The 23,360-nt window shown below is 67.5% G+C and overlaps 1 protein-coding gene across 1 annotated transcript; it reads left to right on the top strand.

Annotated features, from left to right (window-relative positions):
• The first annotated feature begins 929 nt into the window (after positions 1-929).
• ECEL1 (endothelin converting enzyme like 1) lies at positions 930-22,939 on the top strand. Its single transcript, XM_056121005.1, has 19 exons — positions 930-989; positions 14,802-14,865; positions 15,087-15,981; positions 16,551-16,619; positions 16,708-16,818; positions 16,933-17,025; positions 17,165-17,289; positions 17,751-17,973; positions 18,371-18,469; positions 18,660-18,734; positions 19,480-19,583; positions 19,872-19,930; positions 20,016-20,067; positions 20,449-20,516; positions 20,686-20,810; positions 21,608-21,673; positions 22,031-22,126; positions 22,261-22,337; positions 22,697-22,939. The coding sequence occupies exons 3-19, from the start codon at positions 15,193-15,195 to the stop codon at positions 22,794-22,796; spliced, it is 2,331 nt and encodes a 776-aa protein (XP_055976980.1). The 5' UTR covers positions 930-989; positions 14,802-14,865; positions 15,087-15,192; the 3' UTR covers positions 22,797-22,939.
• Positions 22,940-23,360: the final 421 nt, after the last annotated feature.

Genomic DNA, 23,360 nt, shown 5'->3' with positions numbered 1-23,360 from the left:
ATGGGATGCTGGGGATCGAACATGCAGGGCAAGAGGGAGGGTCTGACAGTGGGCGGCACCAGGCAGGATCCCACATGGTCCCGTGGGACCCCCGCAATAGCCTGTCTTCCTGCAGCCCCCTCGTCCCCCTGTCTGGGTTCTGCTCTGCCCTACCCTGTAGACTTCCCAGCCAGCACTGTCTCAGGGGACCCGAGTGGAGGCCGGTCTGGACCGGTCTGGGCCCCTCATCCCCTAAGCCGGTCCTGATGGGGGACCCACCTCCCACCCTCGAGACCTCCACGCCCTCCTGGGTCTTTATTTTTTTTTTTCTCCATTTTTCATTGGTAATTTTTTAATTAAATTAAATTTTTTTAATTGAATCACAGTGAGATACACAGTTACAAAGCTGTTCAGGCGGGTGTCAGCCATGCAGCGTTCCAATGCCCTCCCCCTCACCGACCCAGGTCGCCCACCACCCCTGCCCTGCCCCCCCTCCCAGCCCCAGGAGCCCCGCCCCCCTCCCCTGGACGGGCCTGCGCCCCTCTGCTGTGTCCAGGGTCCTCTGGGCATCTCCTGCACCCCCTCCCCCTTCCCCGCCGGGCGCCCCCTCCTGGCCCCCCGCCCGCCCGCCCTCTGCTCCCCAGCCCAGATCTAATACCCTAATGCAAGGCCATTACTCACGCGCGCCACCGCCTCCCTCTCGCGTGCCATGGAGCCTCCATCCCCCCGGGACCGGGCGCGGGGACGACAGGCCTGTGGAACAAAGGTGGCTGCCGGGGTTGCGTCTGTGTCGGGCTGTCGGGCCTGAACTTTGTGTCCGGAGCCTTTGAGCAGGGTCAGGGTCCTCCTCCTCCTCCTCCTCCTCACAGCGCCTGGACCAGTCCCCAGAGAGGGGGGGGGAGCGGGGAACAGGGGGCCCCTGGGCCGCTGAGGGTGCACGGAACAGCCAAGTATTGATGCGGCCCCTGGCGCGGCTGGAAACCTGCGTCTGCCAGCTCCTTCTTTTGGAGGTAGGTCCTGCTACTGCCCCTGCTTTGCAGAGAGGTTCAGAGAGGTTGGGTGACTGGCCCAAGGTCACACAGTGGGGAAGGCTGTTCAGATAAGAAGTTTCCTCCTGCGGAATCTAGGGGGAGGGGCTCGTCCTTGCTCCCCCCACCCCCCCAAACTGCTTTTTCCCACAGGGAGATTGCTGAGGGGTGACTCTGGGAGTCTGGGAGAGATGGGAAGTGAGGGGTGGGTTAGCCAGAGTGGGGAGACCAGGTCGTCCAGGCAGGGACTGGGCTAACTGGCCTCCATCACCCCTCTCGGGGCTGGTGAGTGGACAAACCTGGCCTGGATCCCGGACCCAGAGTCCAGCCCAGAGTGGACCCCATGCAGGGCCCTCAAGGGGGCCGGGGGCTGCAGACCCACCTGGGCCCTCCTGGGCCACTTCCGGACTCCAACATTTCCCTCTATCCATGCTGCCCGTTCCCATAGCAACCAGTGGCTTGCTGCCAGGTAGCAACTGAGTGGAGGCCGAGCCGAGTGCAGGGTAACTAACGGGCAGGCCGGGCGAGAGAACCGGGTTCAGTTCCTGCCTCTGTCAGGACAGCTCTGAGGTCTTTGTAAGCCGTGGAATCGCTCAGAGCCTCAACCTTCCCATCTGTGAAGTGGGGATGGGCCCATGCTAGCGAGGCCTGTAGGACGCGGCAGGAAATCTGTGAAACACAGCCAGGACCAGGGAGGAGAGTGGAAGCCAAGGACCCCAACCTGGCCTCCCGGGGACCCTCCAGACCACCAGAACCCGCAGCGGGAGGCTAGTCTCCGTTTCAGTCTTAGGGCTGCACCAGAGTCCAGTGGGGAGGGCACTTGCCTTGCCTGTGGCTGACCCAGATTCGATCCCCAGCACCCCACATGGTGCTGCCAGGAGTAAGCCTTGAGCACTGCTGGGTGTGACCCCCAACCCCCCCCAAACCCGCAAATTAAAAAATTGTCCAAGGATCCTTGTGGCACAGCCAGGCCCCTGTGAGGTTACAGGGCCGGAGGGAGCCCCCTCCAGGGTCACTGAAGGGACCCAAGGGAGGGGGGCTCTGGCCCTTCTCAGGGGGGAGGAGGGGCTGGGGCACTCCATCTCACCGTCGGACTTGGGGTCACCTTCTCTGGAGCTAGGGAGGAAAGTGGGGGGCCGGGCCCTGAGGATGGAGGTGGGGGGTGGGGGCGGGACCCCCAGGGGGAGGTCGCTTGGGGGGTCTGACGGTTGCTCTGCGCATCTCCGAGAAGCCTCTGCAGAAAGGCGGGGCAGGGGCGGATGGAGCGAGGGGCAGAGCAGCCCCAGCCCGCAGGGCCCTGGACCCCCGCCAGCAGGCCGGGTGGGGGCGGGCTGCTGAGCAAGACGGTGACGATATTCCCCTATTCCGAGGCGCTCCCGCCCCCCTCCCCCTCCAGGGAGCCCTCCCAGCCCCCTCCAGGGCCAGGCCCGAGGTCACCGTGTGGCAGCGCCAGCTCTTGATTCAATTAACTAATTCCCGACCGGGCCGACGCGCAGCTTCTCCCGCCTGTCATTAGGCGGAGCATCGCGGTGGGGGTGGGGCGGAGCGGGGCGGGCGGTGACGTCACGGCCAGGCCTCTGACGTCATCCCGCCCACCCCGCCGCCCGCGCCGCGAGCTGGCCGCAGCCGTGTGCGCGTGGGCACCCCTGCTCCCGGGCACAGCCCTCACCCCCACCCCCGGCAGAGCTCGGCCCCCTCGAGACCCCCTTCTCGTGCCCCCTCTGCCCGCTGGATTTGCAGCGTCTCTCCGGGGTCCGGGGCGGGGGGCACGTGCCCGAGCTCTGAGCTCCGTCCCGCGCTCGCTCGCGCTCGGTGCTGGGGAGCGCGGACCCCCGCACCCCGCCCCGTGGCACCCCGACCGGTCACAGCGCCCGGGCCCCGGCCTGAGACGGGCGGAGGAGCGTGGGAGGAAGCCAGGGCTTGTCAAGGGCACCGTCAGGGGGAGAGAAAAGGAAGTGGGAGAAATAAAATCAAAAGGCTTTTAAGGCCGCTCTCAGAGTCGCTGGTGTCGGCGCTGCCATCCCGCGATGAAATATTGTTCTCTGATGGCTTAATGCGGCGCGCCCCTCCCCCGCGCCCGCGCCGGGGCCCGCACCCCGCACCCGCACCCGCGCCCGCGCCGGGGCCCCGCGCACGCACCCGCACACGCATCCGCATCCTCACCCGCACCCGTACCCGCGCCCGCACCCGCACCCGCACCCGCGCTGCAGCCCCGCACCCGCACCCTCACCGGTGCTACGCGCCCGCACCCGCATCCGCATCCTCACCCGCACCCGCACCCGCACCCGCGCCCGCGCTGCAGCCCCGCACCCGCACCGGGGTTACGCACCCGCACCCGCACTCGCACCCTCACCAGCGCCCGCACCCGCACCCTCACCAGCGCCCGCATCCGCACCCGCGCCCGCGCTGGAGCCCCGCCCCCGCCCCCGCCCCGGGGCTCCGTGCCTGCACCCGCACACGCACCCGCACCGGCGCCCGCTCCCAGACCGGGGCCCCACGCCCCGCACTCTCACCCTTACCCGCACCCTGACCCGCACCCGCAGCCGCGCCCGCACCGTTCCCGGTACCCTGCGCCCTGCGCCCCGCACCCGCACCGCTCCAGGTGCCCCTTACCCCTCACCCGCGCCCCGCACCCGGTGCCTGGTGCCTCGCATCCGCACCCCGCATCTGCATCCGCACCCCACACCCGCACCCGCGCCCGGTGCCCCGAGCCCTGCACCCCGCACCTGTGCCGGTGCCCAGCGCCCCGAACCCACTCCCGGTACCCTGGGCCCCGCGCCCCGCCCCCTCACCCGGTGCCCTGTGTCCCGCACCCTCGCCCCACCCCCATCCCAGCGCTGCCGGCTCCAAAGGGCCCAGAGGGTGTGACGGAGGGCACAGCTGATGCCACTTCCAGCCTGGCACAGGCGCACGACGGCAGGAGAAGCTCCGGAAGCCGCAGCTGGCCTGGGCCCCGAGTCCTCCCGCATAGACGCGGGACACGGCCAGTCTGGGAGCCAGGGCCAGGGGGCCGGGCTGGGGGGGGTCCCAGCAGAGGCGCCGGGAACCGGTGCGAGGGGCCACGGGGAACAGGTGGGACCCCTGGCCTGACTCTGCCTGGAGCGCCCGGAGCTGCAGCGTCCTCCGGGCAGGCGGCCGACCTTGGGCAAGCTCGAACCTCCTGTGCCCGGGAAGGAGGGAGCAAATGATAGAACCGGCCTCATAGGGTTATTGGCGGATTAAAAGAGAAAATATATGCAAAGTGCTTCGCACAGGGCCGGAGCACAGGCGGGGGTATGAGTGGGCTAATTATCTCTGTAATCTCCCCTCTGGCTTCACCCCGTGCCTGGGGGGCTGGGGGGGTCCAACCAGGAGCTGCCGGCGAGGAGGGGCTGCCACAGCGCCTCCCCTCCCCCAGCCTCTTCCTCCCCCTCCAGACACCCCCCCCAACCGTTCCCTCTGCGTCTTTCTGTCAGAGCCGCCAAATTGGCCAAATCTCTGTAATGCTAAAAAATTGGCCCATTAGCTGCAGGGAACATGGGCAGGAGGGGCGTGTGGGTGCAGGGGGGCCGCAGGGGGGCTCCAGGGTTCCCCCAGGGGGGTCTGCAGTGCCCCGGGAATGTGTGTGCAGGTGCACACTGGTATGTGGGTGCATGTGTACGCTCGGTCAGGCATGTATGTTCGCACGTGTGTGACCAGGCATACAAGGCATGGTCAGGCATGTATGTGCACATACGTGTGACCAGGCGTTCATGTATATCTGCATGTGTGTGCACGCACATGTGAGGGCATATGTGTATATATGTGGAGGCACATGCATGTGGGTGTGCATGTGTGTGCCGTGTGCTTGGGTGTGTGCTGGGGCCTCACCCCACACTCTGCTAGTGTGTTATCAGGGTGCTCACGTCTCACGGAGCCCAGCCTGTACACACAGTGGGGAACATGCCCCGTGCACACACATGGTGGGGAATGCGTCCCACCTGGCCCCATGCATGCACAAACAGTGGGGAACACGCCCTGCCCGGCGTTGGGCCCTATGCACACACGTTTGGTGGGTAACATGCCCAGCCCGAGCAGGCTGTGACGTGCAGCTGAGAGCCCCCCACGCACTCCTGCAGCCCGAGGTCCGGCCTCCTTGGCACCGGGATGCAGCCCTCACTTCTTCCCCCCTACCTGGGTCGACCCATTATGCCAGTCTCCACGGGGGTACAGAGGCGCCATGCCTGTCCCGACCCTTCCTCTGCAGGACCCAGGTGCCTGGTTGCTCTCGGCCCCTGGGTGACAGGCCCAGGGAAGTCTCTGCCCTGGGCTGTGGGGAGAGACACCGGCTGTCAGAGGCTGCAGCCTTGCCTGGGGGACCCCCAGCGGGTGACAGGCTTTGCCCCCTCTGTCCCCTAGAGGCCTGACTCTCCATCCCAGGCGGCCACATCCACAGAGGTGAGCCCTGAGCCAGTGGCTGTGGAGGGATGCTGAGCGCAGAAGGGACCCAGCTGCTCTGGGACAGGGGCGCCTCTGGGGGCTCAGCTGGGCCCTGGCTGCCCCGCAGACCAGAGCCCCGGGGCAGGTGGGCGACATGGCGGCCGCGGCTGGACAAGGGGCGTCCAGGCGCACTGAGACTCTCGAAACTCCCCTAGCCCTCCAGCGCCATGCCCTGGCCGCTCCCCCAGGCCAGCGACACCTGGGGTCAGGCAGGCTCGCCTCCTGCCTCTGCTTCTTCCCGGCCTTTGTGTGCCTTCACCATCGGGAGCCTCAGTTTCCCCAGCAGCACCCTGGAGGGCTGCTGGTGCATCCTCGGCGTTCTGAGGGTTCGCCCGCAGGCAAGGCCGCTCAGGTGCTGAGTGGTGGTGGCCGATGATCGGGTGAGGGAGGATGCTTTGGTACACAACCGTGCCAAGAGGGGCAGGGACCGTGGGGACAGTCAGTGTCTGACAGCCAGCGGTGAGGACAGAGGACAGTGAGAGTGATGGTCGTGAAGAGGCTGATGATAACGGTGATTGCGGTGACAGTGAGGAGGAAGGGGATGGTCACGGTGATGAAGACGCGGGTGGTGATGATGGGGATGATAATGGCGACGGTTTCCATGGCAACATAATAACAATGGTGCCAATCTGGTAGTCATGTTGGCAGACAGAGGTGCTGACACAGCGTGGAGGGGCACAACCGGGGCGACCCATCCCAGGCCCACGGGAAGGGACCCAGCAGGCAGAGAAGGGGGTGCCAAGCAGAGAGGTGCTGGGTCGCAGCGGGCTTCCCCCGCGACCAGGAGGGGACCCTCCTCCCGCAGGCCTTCTCTCTGGCCTCCGGCCCCCTGGATGCCAGAAGCATCCTGGCCCTCATCCCCAGCAGGTGACCTCAGTTCCCCCAGGGCCTGGCCCGGATGCAGAGCCGCAGGCAGGGGTGCCAAGGCTGTTGCCCTCCCTTGGGTTCTGAGCTGGGCAGGGGTCAGGGCCGGTGGACAGGTTGGCACGGTGTCTGGGTCAGACCAGCCTGCAGGGACAGAGGGTTTTGCAGCCCTTCCTGCGGGGAGCTCCGTGTGACACTCTCACCGAGACAGCAGTGGCCGGCACCAACCCTGAGCCCATGGGCAGGGCTGCACCGTGCCCTTCGGGTGGGGCCTGGGCGCCCGGCCCTCCCTCCCTGTGCCAGCTGCCCGCACCTCCTGGCCTCCCGCTGCGCCCTCACCACAGGCTGGTGAGGGCTCTGACGTGTGAAATAAAAAGGGATTTTAATTACCTCTCAGCAAAACAGCAATTAGAGAGAATCACAGACAACAGCGCCCCTCCCCCCCAGGTCGCCTTCTCCCGCTTTTCTCAGGCCCCAGCCCGGCTCAGGATTGGGGGCTGGGGTGCCCAGGGAAAGGAGGTGCTGGCTGGTGAGGGTGGGGCCCCCAGGGGCTGCGGGGCAGGGGCTGGGGCTCAGCTGGGGCCACCCCTTAGAGAGAGGGGTAACCCCCTTTTTGGGCCCTGGGCAGCCCATCGTGGGGCTGTGTGTGAGCGGGTGTGGACAGGGCTGCTTCTGTGGGTGGTTCCAGGAGGAGGGAGGGGGAAGGGCCTTCTAAGAGGCTTTTAAAATAATTGCCAGATTCAGAGCGGTAGCTGCCACCACCCCTGCCCGTGCCCCGGCAGCACCGGTCACTTCTCTGTCCGTGGTGTGCGCAGCCCGGGTCGCAGGGCGTCCACGCAGCTGCCCGAGGCTGGGGGCGGGAGGCCGGTGGGTGGCTGATTGAAGCGGTAATTGCAGGCAGAGGCTCGGCTAATGCGTGTTATGATTAAGGCCCATTACGGAGGGAGGCAGCTCCGGTGTGGGGGGCCTCCCCGCGGGAGAATGGGGGCATGGGGGGCGTGTCTGTGCAGGGGTGAGGTGGGGAGCTGACAGCCCTCCTCACGGGAAGCAGGGCGTGGTCATCGCCACTGTCCAGGGTCCCTGCGTCCGGGACAGGGACGTGTCCAAGCTGACAGCGTGACCCTGAGCACAGGGTGAGAGAGGAGACCCCCCCAAATCACACTCTCGCTGTGGGTGGGCAAAGGTCCGAAAGGCCCCCTGGGGGTCCCCGTGGGGGGGCGCTTGGTGAGCTGCAATCTCTGGGCGCTTCACGTTGGGGCTCCTGTAAGGCCCCAGTATTGGGCCTTGGGGGCGGAGGGCCGAGGGACTGCAACTTGGCTGCTGCAACTGGACAGCACACGGAAGGGGACCTGGTCCAGCGCTTCTCATTGGATGCCTGAGGTGCCAGTCAGCGCCCAGAGCACGGCGGACCAGCTTCAGTGAGCGCCTTCTCAGCGCGCAGGAGGCTTATGGAACTTTATTTTTGCCTTTGGTTTGGGCCCACGGCTGACGGTGCTCAGGGATCACTCCTGGCAGGCTCGGGGGACTGTTTGGAACTCCGGGAATTGAACCTGGGTGGGCTGGACGCAAGGCAAATGCCTTCCCCGCTGTGTGATGGGGAAATGCCCCAGACCCTGGGCGTCTGGTCGGGGCAGACAGTGGCCCTAACTCTGAGGCTGCAAAAACCGGTGACGGCTGGACAGGAGACACTGGGCAGTGCTTGGGGGAGCCCACAGGGCTGGGGATCGAGCTGGGGTGCCCAAGCTTGCCAGGCAGGATCCTGACCACTGGGCTATCCCCAGCTCTCCAGCAAGGGTTCTCCTTGGTCCCCAGCCTCTGCAACGGGTAGAGCTGCCTGGACACTTCTGGTCCCCACGTACCCATCCCCCCCCCCCACCAACACACACACACACTCACCGGCTCTCAGATGCAAATCCAGGTGTGGTTGTGCACCTGCACCAGTGGCCGGGTCTTGCAGGTGCCACAGAGGTTCCAAACGCTTTGATATGTGGACATGGTGGCAGATGGGGGCCACTCCCTGTGCCCTATGGGCCTGGGTCTTTTAGTCACTTTTCAGATTTTTTTTTTACTTTTCAGATTTTTTTTTTTTTTATCCATCCTGCCATTCTGTCTTTTGACTGCTGAGTTCAGACCACTGACACTGAGGGAGATACGGAGATGAAGGAATTTATTACTGTCTGTCGTAAAAGCTGTGGTGTTTTATTTAGGGGAGGATTTTTAAATTTTTTTGTAGGGGCCACACCAAGCGGTACTCAGGACTCGCTCCTGAATTTGCCCAGGGATTATATGGGTGCTGGCGACTGAATTGGGGGTTGACCATATGCGAAGATTAACTTATCTCCTGGTCCTTTCTCGCCAGCCTCATGCCTGGATCCTTTAAAATCGGGGACCAGGGGCTGGAGCAATAGCAGAGTGGGTAGGGCATTTGCCTTGCATGCGACCAACCCGGGTTCGATTCCCAGCACCCCACATGGTCCCCTGAGCACCGCCAGGGGTAATTCCTGAGTGCAGAGGCAGGAGTAACCCCTGTGCATCGCTAGGTGTGACCCAAAAAGCCAAAAAAAATCAGGGACCAGAGAGATAATACAGTGGGTAAGGTGCTCGCCTTGCACTTACCTGGCGTGGGTTCAATCCCAGACACCCTATATGGTCCCCTGAGCACAGAGCCAGGAGTAAGAAGCCCGGAGTACTGTCAGGTGTGCGTCCTCACCCCCGCCTCTGCCTCCCAAAGTAGCTTCATTGCTAGGGCTGGGAATGCAGTTGGGTGGTGAGCGCTCACCTCGTACATGTGAGGCCCCGGGTTCAATCCCCCACGCCAACATAAAGGGAAAAACTGGCCACATTTCCGGTTGGCAGATGAGCAAGAGATAGGACACGGGGCCAGGCGTGGAGCCAGGGTGTGAGTTGGCAGGTGGGGTGTGGCTGGCTTTGCAGAGGAAGGGGCCACAGCCCAGGGTGGCCTCTGGGGGCTGTGGACATACCCCCTGCCTGGCTCATCAACAGCACAAGGCAGACGCTGCCAGGTGACAACATCAAGAACCCAGCGGAGAGGCCAACCCTGTCAGGATGGCATCGCCCGCCCATGTAGAGAGAACAAAACCGCATGGCTTGAAGACATCGAATCATTCTAGCCCGACCAGGGCCCCTCAGAAGCTACCTGCAGGGGACAGCCTGCAGGAGGGGTGTGGGGCAAGCAGAGGGTGCCCCCCTACCCCCATGCAGGAGGTGGGGGAGAGGCGCTGTTGCAGAGGCCGCAGCCAGGCCTCCTGTCAGCAAATGCAGGGGCTGCTCTGGCCCCCACTCCCACAGTGAGGTCCTCCATACAGCCCCCATTATCACAGCGCCCTGCCCCCACCCGCCCAGGGCCCCTGGCCAGTGCCCCCTCCCCTCTCTCCTACAAGGGACAATTAGTGGCCTCAGCTTTAATTAGCTAACGATCCCCTCAGCGCCAATCACTTGAAATGATGGCAGAGAGCAGGGGGAGAGGGCCCCAGCCAGGCAGCTCCGCGCCCCCGCGGACTTCTGGGGGGGGGGGAAGGGGGCTGCAGTCCAGGCAGCAGGTCCTGGGAGCCCTGACACAGGTCTCCCCAGGCTATCCCCACCCCTGCCCGGGCCCCCCCCCTGTGACTCACAGCAGGATCTGAGCGGCAGAAGGGACTGTCCCTCCAGGGGTGAGTCAGGGCTGCCCACCCCTCGGGCCCTGACCACTCAGGCTGGGCGAGAAGTGGGGGAGGGGACCAGCTGAGGGTGCCGGGTGGGGGTCACCGGCTGGGACAGCAGAGGGCAGGGAGAGAGGCGCTGCCCAAGGGGCCCCAGGAATGTGGGGCAGCGGCGTGGAGGCGGAGCTGGGGGTCAGCCCTATTCTGAGGGCCTGGGATGAGCTGGCCCGGACCCCTCCCCGGCCCCTCGACCCAGCACCCCCAGGCTGAGGTCAGGGCTGCCCCCGGGGCCCCACCTTCTGGATGTTAGAGCTGCCCTCACCTGCCTGTGGCCCTGGGGTGGACACTGAGGCCCGGAGGTGGCGGGAGTGAGGTCAGGGGTCTTGGCTGGTCCCCTCCTTCCTGTGGACCCGGAGGCCCCCAGCCGTGTGGTGAGGTAGGACTGTCTGGCAGAGCCTGGTTTTGGGGAGCTCTACACGCCATCGCAGGGATCCACTGTAGCTGGGGCCTGTCTACACTGGGGCAAGGACAGCCGTGGCTGAGCACTTAGGGGTGTCCTGCGAGGAAGGAGGGCCCCCTGCAGGCCCCTCCACATGGGTCCCCCAGGGATCCCGGGATGCTGGAGACAGCGGGGGGAGGCTCTTCCAGGAAGAGCAGTCGGGCTCAGAGCGGGGTTCAAGGCCCCTGAGGGTCGCGGGTGGGGGGATGAGGTGCTTGGGATGCCTCGGAAGCCAGAGTGGAGTCCCAGAGGGTGTGGGGCAGATGCAGGGGACCACTGGAGAGAACCGGGTGCCCCGCAGGAGACGGGACAGGAAGTGGGGCCAAGGCACCTGCCGGCCAGACCCAGCCTGATGGCAGGAAGCGGGGCAGGTCAGGGTGTCCGGCTGGGCCTGGACATCAGCCTGCTGCAGCCCCCAGCTCTGCCCCCCCATCCGCCAGCACGGGGTGGGGCTCAGGGCGGAACTGGGGGGCTCAGATTTAGGGGAAGCCCTGGGATGTGGAGAAAGGGGGCTGCAGTGCCCTCAGGGCTGGGAGGCTGGAGTGTTCCGTGGGGTCTGCGGTGTGGTCCTTGCGTGGCTCCCACTGTCCGGGAACTTGCTCCCTTGAGCACTTGGAACTCAGGGCTGGCCCCGGGCCTCGGACGCCCACACGCTCCCGCCCATGTGTGAGCGACGCTGTGTGGAGTTCCACCTTTCGTGTGTGTGTGTGTGGTATGTGTGTGTATGGGTAGTGCTGTGTGTATGTGAGGTGTGTATAGGAATGTATGGTGTGAGTGTTATGCATGTGTGTATCTGTGTGCATATGTGAGACTGTAGTGTGTGAATACGTAATGTGTGTGTGCGTGTACGTGTGTGTATGAGTGTGTGGTGTGTATGTGAATGAGTGTGTGCACGTGTGTGTGAGACACAGAGAGAGGATCCCCGGATGCAGAATTGGGAGCTGGGGGCTGAGCTCCCAGCTTTGGAGGCAGCACAGGACAGAAACGTGGAGGTGACATCCCAGGTAGGTGGTGGCGACTAGCCCAGGGAATGGGCCGGGAGAAGGGGGACCCAGCCAGTTCGAGGCGCGCGGGGCCGGCCCGCTCCGCGCCCGGGGTGAAACTTCGTTCAAGTTTGGGGGAACTGGACCCGGGTGGTGGGTGGGGGAGGGGGTCCTTCCCTCTCGCTGACCCACTCAGAGCCAAGGGGCAGAGAGAGCAGAGGCAGGGGCTCGTGACTGGGTTCGGGGTCTCTGAGCCCCCCAGTCTGCTGGGGGCAGCCCATTTTCCAACAGGAGTTGAGTCAGCCAAACGGAAGCCCCCCCCCACACACACACTCTGTGCTCCCCCGCCCGTGCGCCACCCTGGCCACTTGGGACAGCCATTTCATTTCTCAAATTAAAAATCCATTTTGCGCCGTGAATAATAGATGGGAAGAGTCCGGGGAGGCCACGCGGACAGGAAGCGGGCGTGGGGCGGCCTCCAGGCTTGCGAGAGTCTGCAGCCCTGTGGACGGTGGGGAGACTGGGAGCGTCTTCCAGGGCAGGGTTCAGCTGGGGGCCCGCAGAGATGGGGGTCCAGTCTACTCCTGAGCTCTCCCAGAACCCGGAAACAGGCTCTGCCCATGCCCGCCACCCCTCCCCCATCGGCTCCTCACTGGTGAAGCTGCCGGAATATGAGTCATGGGGACACGGACGTCTGGGTAGCCACAGAGGGTGGGCGCTGAACTGAGCCTCCCACAGACCAGCGAACCCCACCAGGTGCACCGGGCCCTGGAAGGGAAGGGACAGAGAGTGGGTTCCCAGACCCCCACTCTGCCCTTTGCACCCCTCCCCCACCCCTGCCCCGGCTGGGTCCTGGGTCCGGCTGGCAGGATAGGCCCTCTCCTGCCATCTTCCTGACTGTCACTCAGGGGGTCACCTTGACAACTGGGGAGGGAGCAATGGGAGCACCCAAAGGAGGGTGGGGCCAGGACACTGAGCATCCCCGTGACCCCTCCACGGTCTCCAGGCAGCTCCGTGGCTGGCTGCCCCCCGACCTGGAAGGGTTTGGGGAGAGGGCAGCTCCCCTGCAGGAGGCCCAGAGCAGGGAGACTGAGGGCCACTGCACCCCCCTGGGGGGCTGAGCGGCGGGTCCCCAGGGATGCTCGCCTGCCTTTGTGCTTTCTGTCGGAAGAGTCGGCTCCCGGAGACAATATCCATTTTGATATTTCTTGGAAATTTCACGGCATTCATTTCAGGGAAAATAAAAGCTGTCATTGCCAGAGAAATGATACCAATCAGGGCCTGAAAAGGCTGGAAAATTATCCTCCTGGAGATGGAACAACGTTGAGGGAAAATGCAGATTAAAAGCACAAAGAGCCACTTTGCCCGGCCCTGCCCTTCCCGCGGGGTCCCCACCGCAGTTCCCATCATTCCGCCAAAGCCACCTTCCACCTGGAGCGCCCCGGGCCAGGCCAGCGCGGCGCAGAGCGACCGGCACACGGGCCAGGCAGCAGGCGGCCACAGACGCCCACGGGGGCTTCGCGGGGAGCCTTTAGCCTGCCTGGTGGGGGTCCTGATCAGAGGGGGCTTCCTCCGAGGCTCAGCCATCCCCGCAGGCTGGGAGCCGCCGGGCTGGGAGTGCCTGGACCTGCGGCGCCCCCTGCTGGGACAAGCGGGGAGGGCAGGACGGCGAGCGCAGAGGTTCCAGCAACTGGTCCTCATCCCGGAGCCCCGGGTCCCTGCGCCCCGCCCAGGCCAGGCTTGGGGGTTCGGTGGCGAGCGAACCGGCAGAGAGACTCCCGAGGTCAGGCGCTGCCAGAGGGGGAAGGCCGAGACCTGGGGAGTCCCCTCCGGGGCCTGTGCAAATCCCAGGGTGCTGTTTGCTCCCGGCGTCCGCAGGTGGCGCTTCCTTGGCTTCCCAGTGGGGTCCACAGCCCCGGCTGGACAGGGGCGTCTGCACTGGGTGGGCGAGCCCGCCCGGGCTGGGGGAGGGGACGCTCTGGCTCTGAGGTCCCCCTACCTGCTCCCAAACGGGGTGTCCCTCCCTTGGGGAGGAGGGGGTGGGGAACACGGCGGCGTCCTGAGCCCCCCACATTCCCTTGGCGGGGCGCGGGGCGCAGAAGGAGCTCCAGAGGCCAGTGCGGGACAGACAGCCGCTCGGCCAGTCACCGCTCTGCGGGGAGTCGTCCCTGGGCGGTGCTCCCGCTCTGGGGGGCCCTGCCGGGCTAGCCCGGCCCGCGCGCTCTAACCGTCTCCAGCTGCAACCTCTTTCGGGCGAGTTTGGGGACGCAGCCCCGGGAGCGCATCTCCGCGGACCCCTCTCGGGGCGCGCCTGAACCCGAGCGCCCCGCGATCCCCCGAGCCGGCGCGAGACCCCCCCCCCCCTCCCCGGGTGCGTGATCCCCGCTGCCGCCGTCCCCGCCCGCGAGCTGCCAGGTAGCGGGGATGGAGACAGGAGGAGGAGGGGTGCGGGGGGCGCGCGGAGGAGGGTGGAGCCGCCGGCGCGCCCCCTCCCTCGGGGCCGGCGGGCGGCAGAGGCGGCGGCAGAGGCGGCGGCGGGCGCACGGAGAGCGCGGCCGGCCGCCCCGCTCCGCCCCGGCCCCGGCCCCGGCCCGGCCCGGTCCGGGCTCGACCCGTTCTGCCGGCGATCGGCCGGGCGCCCCTCGCCGGGTAAGTGGCCCCCGCGCCCGCGCCCCGCTCGCCGCCGCCCCCGCGCCCCTGCCGCCGCCGCCGCCGCCGCCGCGCGGGGCCTCCGGGCTTTGTCTGCGGCCCCGCGACTCGGGCTCGGGCTGCGGCGCCGGCGACTCCCGCGGCTCGGGGCGGGCGGCGCGAGGGCGCTCCCGGGCCGGGGTTCGAGGCGCGCGGGGCCGGCCCGCTCCGTGCCCGGGGTGAAACTTCGTTCAAGTTTGGGTGCCGGAGAGAACCTGTTGAAACCGAGAGTGGTCCGGGGCCGGCCCGGGGGGCGGCGCGGGGGTAGGGGGCGGCGGGGCGGTGGCCCCATGCGGGCTCCGAGAGCCGTCGGGGTTTTCTTGACCCCCTCCCCACGTCCCCCCCGCCGGTCTGCGGTCTGGAAGCCGCGCCAGCGCCGGCCTCCGGGGAAAGCGGGTGGCGGGCGGTCTGGCCACTAAACAAAAGGGAGACGGGACTGGGTGGTGGCCCGCGGACGCCCGGGAGGACAAAGTTTGATTCTGCAGCCGCTTTTTTGAGCATCCAATTCCAGGGTGTGAGCTGAAGATCGATTTTATTTTTTTGGGGGGGGGGAGTTCAGTGGGGAGTGGGTGGGTCTAGACGCGGCCCGGACCCGCACCTCCGGGTTCAACATCCTTTCCCCTCCCCCACCTGGCCTTGGCAGGTCGCGGACCCGAGAGGCCGACAGAAGAGAAGCGGCTTTTCCCGGAGGGCCTGCGACGTACCAGGTGCGGTGCCCCGCGCGCCCCGCGGTGTGTCGGGGCGTCTCGGAGCCGGGAGAGGGACCCGGGGGAGGGGCCGCCGAGCGCGCGCATGGAGGGGCCCCCTCCCCCGGCCGCTGTGAACCTTCCCTTCGGTCACTCCCCACTGGAAAGGGGGGGTCAGGCCGGGTCCGCGCCTGCACCCCTCCCGTCGGGGGTCCTGAGCCGGCGTCCCCCCTTCCCCGCAGCTGCCGCCCGGCCCGGCCCGGGGACCATGCGGAGGCCGCCTAGGAGCGCGGGGGTCCGGCGCGCCCTGTAGCGGAGCCAGCCCGGCTGGAGGGGGGTCGCGGCGCCATGGAGGCCCCGTTTTCCATGACCGCGCACTACGACGAGTTCCAGGAGGTCAAGTACGCGAGCCGCTGCGGCGCGGGGGGCGCGCGCGGGGCCTCGCTGCCCCCCGGCTTCCCGCTGGGCGCCGGCCGCGGCAGCCCGGGAGCCCGGGCCGGCCTGCCGCGCTGGAACCGGCGCGAGGTGTGCCTGCTGTCGGGGCTGGTGTTCGCCGCGGGCCTCTGCGCCATCCTGGCGGCAATGCTGGCGCTCAAGTACCTGGGCCCGGGCGCGGGGGGCGGCGGCGCGTGCCCCGAGGGCTGCCCGGAGCGCAAGGCCTTCGCGCGCGCCGCCCGCTTCCTGGCCGCCAACCTGGACGCCAGCATCGACCCGTGCCAGGACTTCTACTCGTTCGCGTGCGGGGGCTGGCTGCGGCGCCACGCCATCCCCGACGACAAGCTCACCTACGGCACCATCGCGGCCATCGGCGAGCAGAACGAGGAGCGTCTGCGGCGCCTGCTGGCGCGGCCGGCGGGCGGCCCCGGGGGCGCGGCGCAGCGCAAGGTGCGCGCCTTCTTCCGCTCGTGCCTCGACATGCGCGAGATCGAGCGGCTCGGCCCGCGGCCCATGCTCGAGGTCATCGAGGACTGCGGCGGCTGGGACCTGGGCGGCGGCCCCGAGCGGCCCGGGCCCGCGGCGGCGCGCTGGGACCTCAACCGGCTGCTCTACAAGGCGCAGGGCGTGTACAGCGCCGCCGCGCTCTTCTCGCTCACCGTCAGCCTGGACGACAGGAACTCCTCGCGCTACGTCATCCGCGTGAGTGCCGGGGTGGGGGGACCCCACCGCCCCACTCCAGCTCCCCTGACACCCCCCCACCCGGCGCCCCGCTCCCCCCCGCGCCCGCCGCCCGGGGCCGGCCGAGAGGGGTGGGGCGGGGCGCGCGCCCGGGATCGGGAGGAGGGCGCGCGTAATTTCCCTCGGGTAATTGCGGTGTTTAGCGGAGCCGCGGGAGCCGCAATTTCCCAGGCCTCTGGCAGGCGGTGCGGGCACTCGGGAGGGGTGCGCGCGCCTGTGGGCCTGGAACAGCCCCGCGCGGAGCTGGGGGTTGGCGGGAGCAGAGGGGCCAGGCATGCCAGCAGGGAGGAGGGGGTGCCCAGTTCACTGCGCGCTGACCCGCGGGCGCGACAAGCCCAGGCTAACAAGGGAAAGAAGGCCGAAGATGCCCCTGGGACCCCCAGGCTAGGTCCTGGGAGCGGGAGGGGTGGCTGGCGACCGTTCGCCCCTGGGGCCAGTGACAGCCGCAGTCGGGCAGTCGGGAGCCTGGCTGGGCACGGAGACCTCTGACACCCCTCACCCCCACCCCCCTGGCGCCGCTCTCTTCCCAGATTGACCAGGACGGGCTCACCCTGCCCGAGAGGACCCTGTACTTAGCGCAGGACGAGGAGAGCGAGAAGGTGTGGGGATGTGGGGTGGGGTGGAGAGGGCCAGGCCCGGGGGTGGGCGGGGCCTGGCACAGCCTGGCCGACCCTCTTCCTGGCGCAGGTCCTGGCAGCCTACCGGGTGTTCATGGAGCGTCTGCTCGGGCTGCTGGGCGCCGACGCGGTGGAGCAGAAGGCCCAGGAGATCCTGCAGCTGGAACAGCGCCTGGCCAACGTGAGCCGAGCACTGGGCAGGGGCACTGCCCCGGCGGGCTGGCGGGCAGGTGAGCGGACACCCTGGGGCCCTGCTCAGTCAGCTCTGCCCCCCCCCACCATCCCCCCTCCCTAGATCACTGTGTCGGAGTATGATGACCTCCGGCGAGATGTCAGCTCCACGTACCACAAGGTGACCCTGGGCCAGCTGCAGAAGATCACCCCACACGTGAGTGAGGCTGCCCTGTGGGCACTTGGGACCCTGGGTCCCCCTGCCAGGGTCTGGCAAGGCCCTTTCTGTCCTGTTCTGGAGGTGCCGGTCGGTCCCAGTTTAACCCCTGCCTGTCTGCGGGGTCCCTCTCCTACAGCTGCAGTGGAAGTGGCTGCTGGACCAGATCTTCCAGGAGGACTTCTCGGAGGAGGAAGAGGTAGTGCTGCTGGCGACAGACTACATGCAGCAAGTGTCCCAGCTCATCCGCTCCACGCCCCGCAGGTAGGGCAGCCCTGGCCCTGGGCCTCGCTGCTTTGGGGGGAAGCTTTGAACCCCTTTTGCCCCCTGGTAGCCACAGAGGTCAGCCACATGCTTCCCTGGGAATGGGGGGGGGGTTAGAATGAGGAGGGGACAGAGTAGTTGTCCACCTTAGGGAGTGTTGTCCTCCCCCTGATGGCAGCTTTGGGGCGCATGCTCCTGCCTCCCTACACACACACACACACACAGTGGAGTGACACTGGCCAGACTGGGAGCACCAAACGCGCTGCTCAGCGGCCAGAGTGTCCTGCTCTGCGTGGACCCCACTCTTGCCCTTGGGGCTCAGACCACTCCAGGCAGGCTCTGCCTCTGGCCCCCTGGAATGACCCCCTCCTCCTCGAAGCAGATGCCAGGTCCAGCCCCGGCCTGGGTGGGGCGAGGCAGTGCCCATGAGCCCGTCCGACCCAGCGCTGTGCCATCCGCAGGATCCTGCACAACTACCTGGTGTGGCGCGTGGTGGTGGTCCTGAGCGAGCACCTGTCGCCGCCCTTCCGGGAGGCGCTGCACGAGCTGGCCCGCGAGATGGAGGGGGGCGACAAGCCCCAGGAGCTGGCCCGGACCTGCCTGGGCCAGGCCAACCGCCACTTTGGCATGGCCCTTGGTGCCCTCTTTGTCCACGAGCACTTCTCAGCAGCCAGCAAAGCCAAGGTCAGCAGGCCTGGGCGCGGGGAAGGGCGAGGGTGCCGAGCTGGGCGCGGAGCCCTGGCACGGCCCACGGATCCCACTCAGCCCCCCAGCAGGGGTCCCGGGTGCAGCTTAGGGCTCAGCTGTCTTTGAGGTGCCAGGCTTCTCCTCCTCCTCCTCCATCCTGGCCTGGTGATGTGGAGCTCATCCGAAATCCTTCTGTCGTCCCTCTGTTGTATCCAGTGGGCCTGGACTAAGAGGCGACTGCCTATGGGCACTTGGCTGCCTTCCACACTTCGAGATTTGGGTGGCGGGGCTGGGATCACCCCTCCAGGTCTCCGGGAAGCTGAGTAATTAGGGAGCAACTCCTGATGCCGGGAGCTAAGGTCTCTGGCGCTGGGCTTTGGTCCCGGACTCACAGGTACAGCAGCTGGTGGAGGACATTAAATACATCTTGGGCCAGCGCCTGGAGGAGCTGGACTGGATGGACGCCGAGACCAAAGCAGCCGCTCGGGCTAAGGTCAGGAGGGGCCCCAGTCCTTGCTGGTTCCACAGCCACTTCCTGGCACCTGCTGTGTGCTGGGTGCTGGGATAACAAGAGACAGAGGTGCCTCTTGTGGGACTGGCATCTGCCTGCCATCCTCCTGAATCCCAGCCTGGGTGGGGGCTGCCCCGGAGATGCTGGTTCCCTCACCCCATCTCACCTGCAGCTCCAGTACATGATGGTCATGGTGGGCTACCCGGACTTCCTGCTCAAACCCGAGGCTGTGGACAAGGAGTATGAGGTAGGAAGTGCCTCCAGGACCAGGCTTATGAGGGCGCCTGCAGAGAGAGAGGGTGGGTGTGTCCTGGGGAGGGCAGTCCTGCTGGGCCCCTTCCCCATCAGGCTCGCCTCTGGCCCTGCCCCGCCTCTGACACACTCCCCCAGTACAGCCCCGCCCTGAACTGCCCACCTGCAAAGCCTCCCCACCCTTCACCTTTGGCTCCTGCTCAAGCCGCCCACCAGCGAGCCCCACCCCCACCTATAGTTCTGCCCCAACTAAATTCATAATCTGCCCACCAGCGCAACCCCGCCTCCTCCCACCAGAACGGCCCCGCCCACCTCTGGCTCAGCTCCGCCCCACCCACAACAGGGCTCCGCCCCACCACTGGCTCCACCCCACCCTGCCCCATCGCACCTCTGGCCCCGCCCTACCTCTGACTCCGCCCCGCCCCGCCCACCAGCATGGTCTTGCCCTATCCCACCTCTGGCTCCGCCCCACCCCACCCATCCCACCTCTGGCCCCGTCCCACCCCGCCCCAACCCATCACTGGCTCCACCCCACCCTGCCCACCGGCATGGCCCTGCCCCACCCCACCCACCTGGCCCCGCCCACCAACAGGCCCCGCCCCACCTATGGCCCCGCCCACCAACATAGCCACGCCCCAAGCTCTGACTCCGCCCTACCCCTGACCTGCCCACTGTCGCTGTGCTGGCTGGGCCTCTGGCCCTGCCCCATCCCCGCCCAGCAGCGCTGCCCTTCCCCACAGTTCGAGGTCAACGAGAAGACCTACTTTAAGAACATCTTGAACAGCATCCGCTTCAGCATCCAGCTGTCAGTCAAGAAGATCCGGCAGGAGGTGGACAAATCCACGTGAGTGCCCGACCCGGGAGTACAGGGGTAGAGAGGGGTACAGGGAGAAGGGGCCCCTTCTCGATGCCAGGGGCTGGCGAGTAAGCGACCCCATAGTTGCGCTGGTGTGGGTGGCACAGGGCCAGTGCCGGTCATCTGGCAGGCCGTCAGGGTGCAGCCCCACCTGGGGAAGAATGGGGACATGGCCCTAGGTGGCACCACCAGGAGGTCCCCAATAGAGAGCTGACTCAGCAGATGGGGGGGAGGAAAGGTGGACCCCTCAGCTGACACCCTGGGGCCCCCCCGCAGGTGGCTGCTCCCGCCGCAGGCCCTCAATGCCTACTACCTGCCCAACAAGAACCAGATGGGTAAGGGGCGTTCCTGGGGGCGGGGCCTAGTGGGGCGGGCCTCACATTGACCACGCCCTCCCACACTGACCACGCCCTCCCACAGTGTTCCCCGCGGGAATCCTGCAGCCCACCCTGTACGACCCAGACTTTCCGCAGTGAGTGGGGGATCCAGGTTGAGGCCTGCCTGTGGGGAGTCGGTGGGGTACGCAGACTGCTTCCGAAGGGGGCCCGGTCGCAGGAAGGCAGACCCTGGGTTACGTAGGAACCACTTAAATGTCCTGGGTCCCCTGTGACCTGATTACAGGTTTTGGAGTGGAGCAATCCCTAGGGATGAGGGAAAAGGTTAAGTCCCACGTGGGCTGCCTCAGTTTCCCTTCTGGTCACCCTCCAACCCTGGCGGCATGTCCCACATGTAAGCAGCGCTGTCTGGGTTCTCTAAGCGCACCCAGCTCTCACGGGGCCCTGCAGCTGAGGCGGGAGGGCGCAGGCGGCCCGTGGTGGGTGAGGCTGGAGCCCGACATGCTGCCTGGGCCCAGGTCTCTGAACTTCGGGGGCATCGGCACCATCATCGGGCATGAACTGACCCACGGCTACGATGACTGGGGTGAGGCCTGGGGCTGATCCAAGAGGGTGATGGAGGCGGGCAGGGTGGAGATGGGCTGAGAACCCCCTGGGCTCCTCTCTTGCACTCTGGGGTGAGGTGGTGGAAGACCTGATGCCTGACCTGGTCTCTGCGGTGCGAGCGTGACCCCTGCTCTGCTCGCTGCCCCCAGGGGGCCAGTACGACCGCTCGGGAAGCCTGATGCACTGGTGGACGGACGCTTCCTACCGCCGCTTTCTGCGCAAGGCCGAGTGCATCGTCCACCTCTACGACAACTTCACCGTCTACAACCAGCGGGTGCGGCCCTGCGCAGCTTTGCAGGCTGGGGGCAGGGCGGGGGCGCGCCCGGGACACTCGTAGGCGGGGCGGGGGCGCTCCTGGGACACTGGGGGGGGGCAAAGGGGGGATCGCCCGGGACACTGGGGACAGGGTGGAGGACGCGCCCGGAATACTAGTGGGGGCAGGACGGGGGCGCACCGGGGACTCTGGGGGCAGGGCGGGGATGCGCCTGGGACACTCGGGGGCAGGGCGGGGGATGCGCCCGGGACACTGGGGGGGCAGCGGGGGAATCGCCCGGGATACTGGGGACAGGGTGGAGGACGCGCCCGGAAACTAGCGGGGGCAGGACGGGGGCGCGCCCAGGACACTGGGGGGCAGGGCAGGGGGTGTGCCCAGGACACTCAGGGGCAGAATGGGGGCGCATCCGGGACACTCGGGGGCAGGGCGGAGGTTGCGCCCGGGACACTGGGGGCGGGGCGGGGGCGCTCCTGGGACACTGGCGGGGGGGGGGGAACCAGGGAGGGGATCTCCCGGGACACTCTGGGGCAGGGTGGAGGACGGGCCCGGAATACTAGCGGGCTAGCGGGGCAGGACGGGGGGCGTGCCCAGGACACTGGGGGCAGGGTGAAGGCCGCCTGGAACACTCGGGGTCAGGGCGGGGGAGCGCCCAGGGCCCTGGGTCACCCCGGACACTCACCGGTACGGTACGGCCCTGGGCGCACGTGGGCACATTGATGTGGCTCTAGGGGTGGAGGCGCACTGCGGGCTGGGGGAGGGACAAGGGCGCGCAGCCCCTGAGCCGCCTCTGCCCGCAGGTGAACGGGAAGCACACGCTCGGGGAGAACATCGCCGACATGGGGGGCCTCAAGCTCGCCTACTACGTGAGCCGCCCTGTGGTCCCCGTCCGGGGCGGGGGGTGGGAGGGGGCAGAGGCCAGCTGGAGCCAAGCTCTGGCCGGTTCTCCTTCGCCACTTGGCTGAGCTCTGGCCTGCACTGGGTCCCCGGGGGGTCACGAGCAAAGGAAGAACTCTCACGCTCCCACCTCTGGGGCGAGCAGGGAGTGCTGCCTGGAGGAGGTGGCACTTCCTGAGTTAGCCTCCCTCTGGAGGGCAGAAGGCAGGAGCTGGCGGCTCAGCACTGCCAGGTGGGTGGGTGGTGGGCCTGGTCAGGGGGCTGAGCAGGTGAGATGAGCCGGGTCACCCCTGGGGGGCTCCCAGCTTCCCGCTCTGTGACTCCAGGCTTATCAGAAGTGGGTGCGGGAGCACGGCCCGGAGCACCCTCTGCACCGGCTCAAGTACACCCACAACCAGCTCTTCTTCATCGCCTTCGCCCAGGTGGGGGTCCCAGCGGGCAGGCTGGGGGGGGGGGGTCCCAGCCCTGGGAGGCGAGGATTCGGGAGGAGGCACTTCAGGGTCGAGGCTTGGTCAGCGGGTGCTCAGTCCCCCTCTCACCCCCGCTTCGGGCTCAGAACTGGTGCATCAAGAGGCGCTCGCAGTCCATCTACCTGCAGGTGCTGACGGACAAGCACGCCCCAGAGCATTACAGGTACCCCGGGCGCCGCGGGGCGCGAGGGACCCCCCACTGTCCCCCCGCAGGGTGCGGGCGCGAGGGGACCCCAAACTGTCTCCAACGCAGGGTGCGGGTGCCAGGGGACCCTGCACTGTTCCCGCAGGGTGTGGGCACGAGGGGACCCCACACTGTCCCTCCGCAGGATGCGGGCGCGAGGGCACCCCACACTGTCCCCTGCAGGGTGCGGGCGCCAGGGGACCCTGCACTGTCCCCGCAGGATATGGGCGCGAGGAGACCCCGCACTGTCCCCTGCAGGGTGCGGGCGCCAGGGGACCCCACACTGTCCCCCCGGAGGGTGCGGGCGCGAGGGGACCCCCCACCGTGTCTGCCCGCAGGGTGCTGGGCAGCGTGTCCCAGTTCGAGGAGTTCGGCCGGGCCTTCCACTGCCCCAAGGACTCCCCCATGAACCCAGCCCACAAGTGCTCCGTGTGGTGACCCCGCGCCGCCCGCTCTGCACGCACTTTCATACGTCATCACGTACGTCATCATGCACGCACGCACGCACGCACGTCCATCCCCGCGCTGCGGGGCAGCTGTGAGCCCGCGCCCGCCTTCCCGCCGCTGCTGACCGCGGCCGCCCCAGCCTCACGTCCAGGGGCCCGCGCAGGGCGGAGGCTGCGCCCCTTCCCGGCCCTCGCTGACTCGCTCTGCTCAATAAAGTGCTCGCTCGCTGTTGTGCTCTCTGCCGGGACTGGGGGGCCCTCGGGAGGCTCACCTGACCCCCTGTACCCCGGAGGAGCCTTCCCTGCTGCGGCTCGGCGAGACCCCGGCCCCGCCGTGTCCTGCACCCGACACTCCTCCCACCCCCCAAGTTCTGTCTAGTCTTGTTCCGGGGATGCCTCTAGAACAGCCTCGTTGGTTGGTGCCCCAGCCTGACTTGGGGACCGGGTGGCCCTGGATGGGGGCCCTGCCCAGAGGGAAGGGGGTTCCAGGGGTGGTCCCTGGAGGGAAGGGGGGCCGGGGGTGGTCCCTGAAGAGAAGAGGGCTCCAGGCGTGTCC

This window comes from Sorex fumeus, unplaced genomic scaffold, assembly GCF_029834395.1.
Source record: "Sorex fumeus unplaced genomic scaffold, SorFum_2.1 ptg000005l, whole genome shotgun sequence".
In the NCBI taxonomy this organism is placed as follows: domain Eukaryota; kingdom Metazoa; phylum Chordata; class Mammalia; order Eulipotyphla; family Soricidae; genus Sorex; species Sorex fumeus.
Note: the sequence above shows the minus strand (reverse complement) of the source record. Positions and strands in the feature narration are given on the sequence as shown.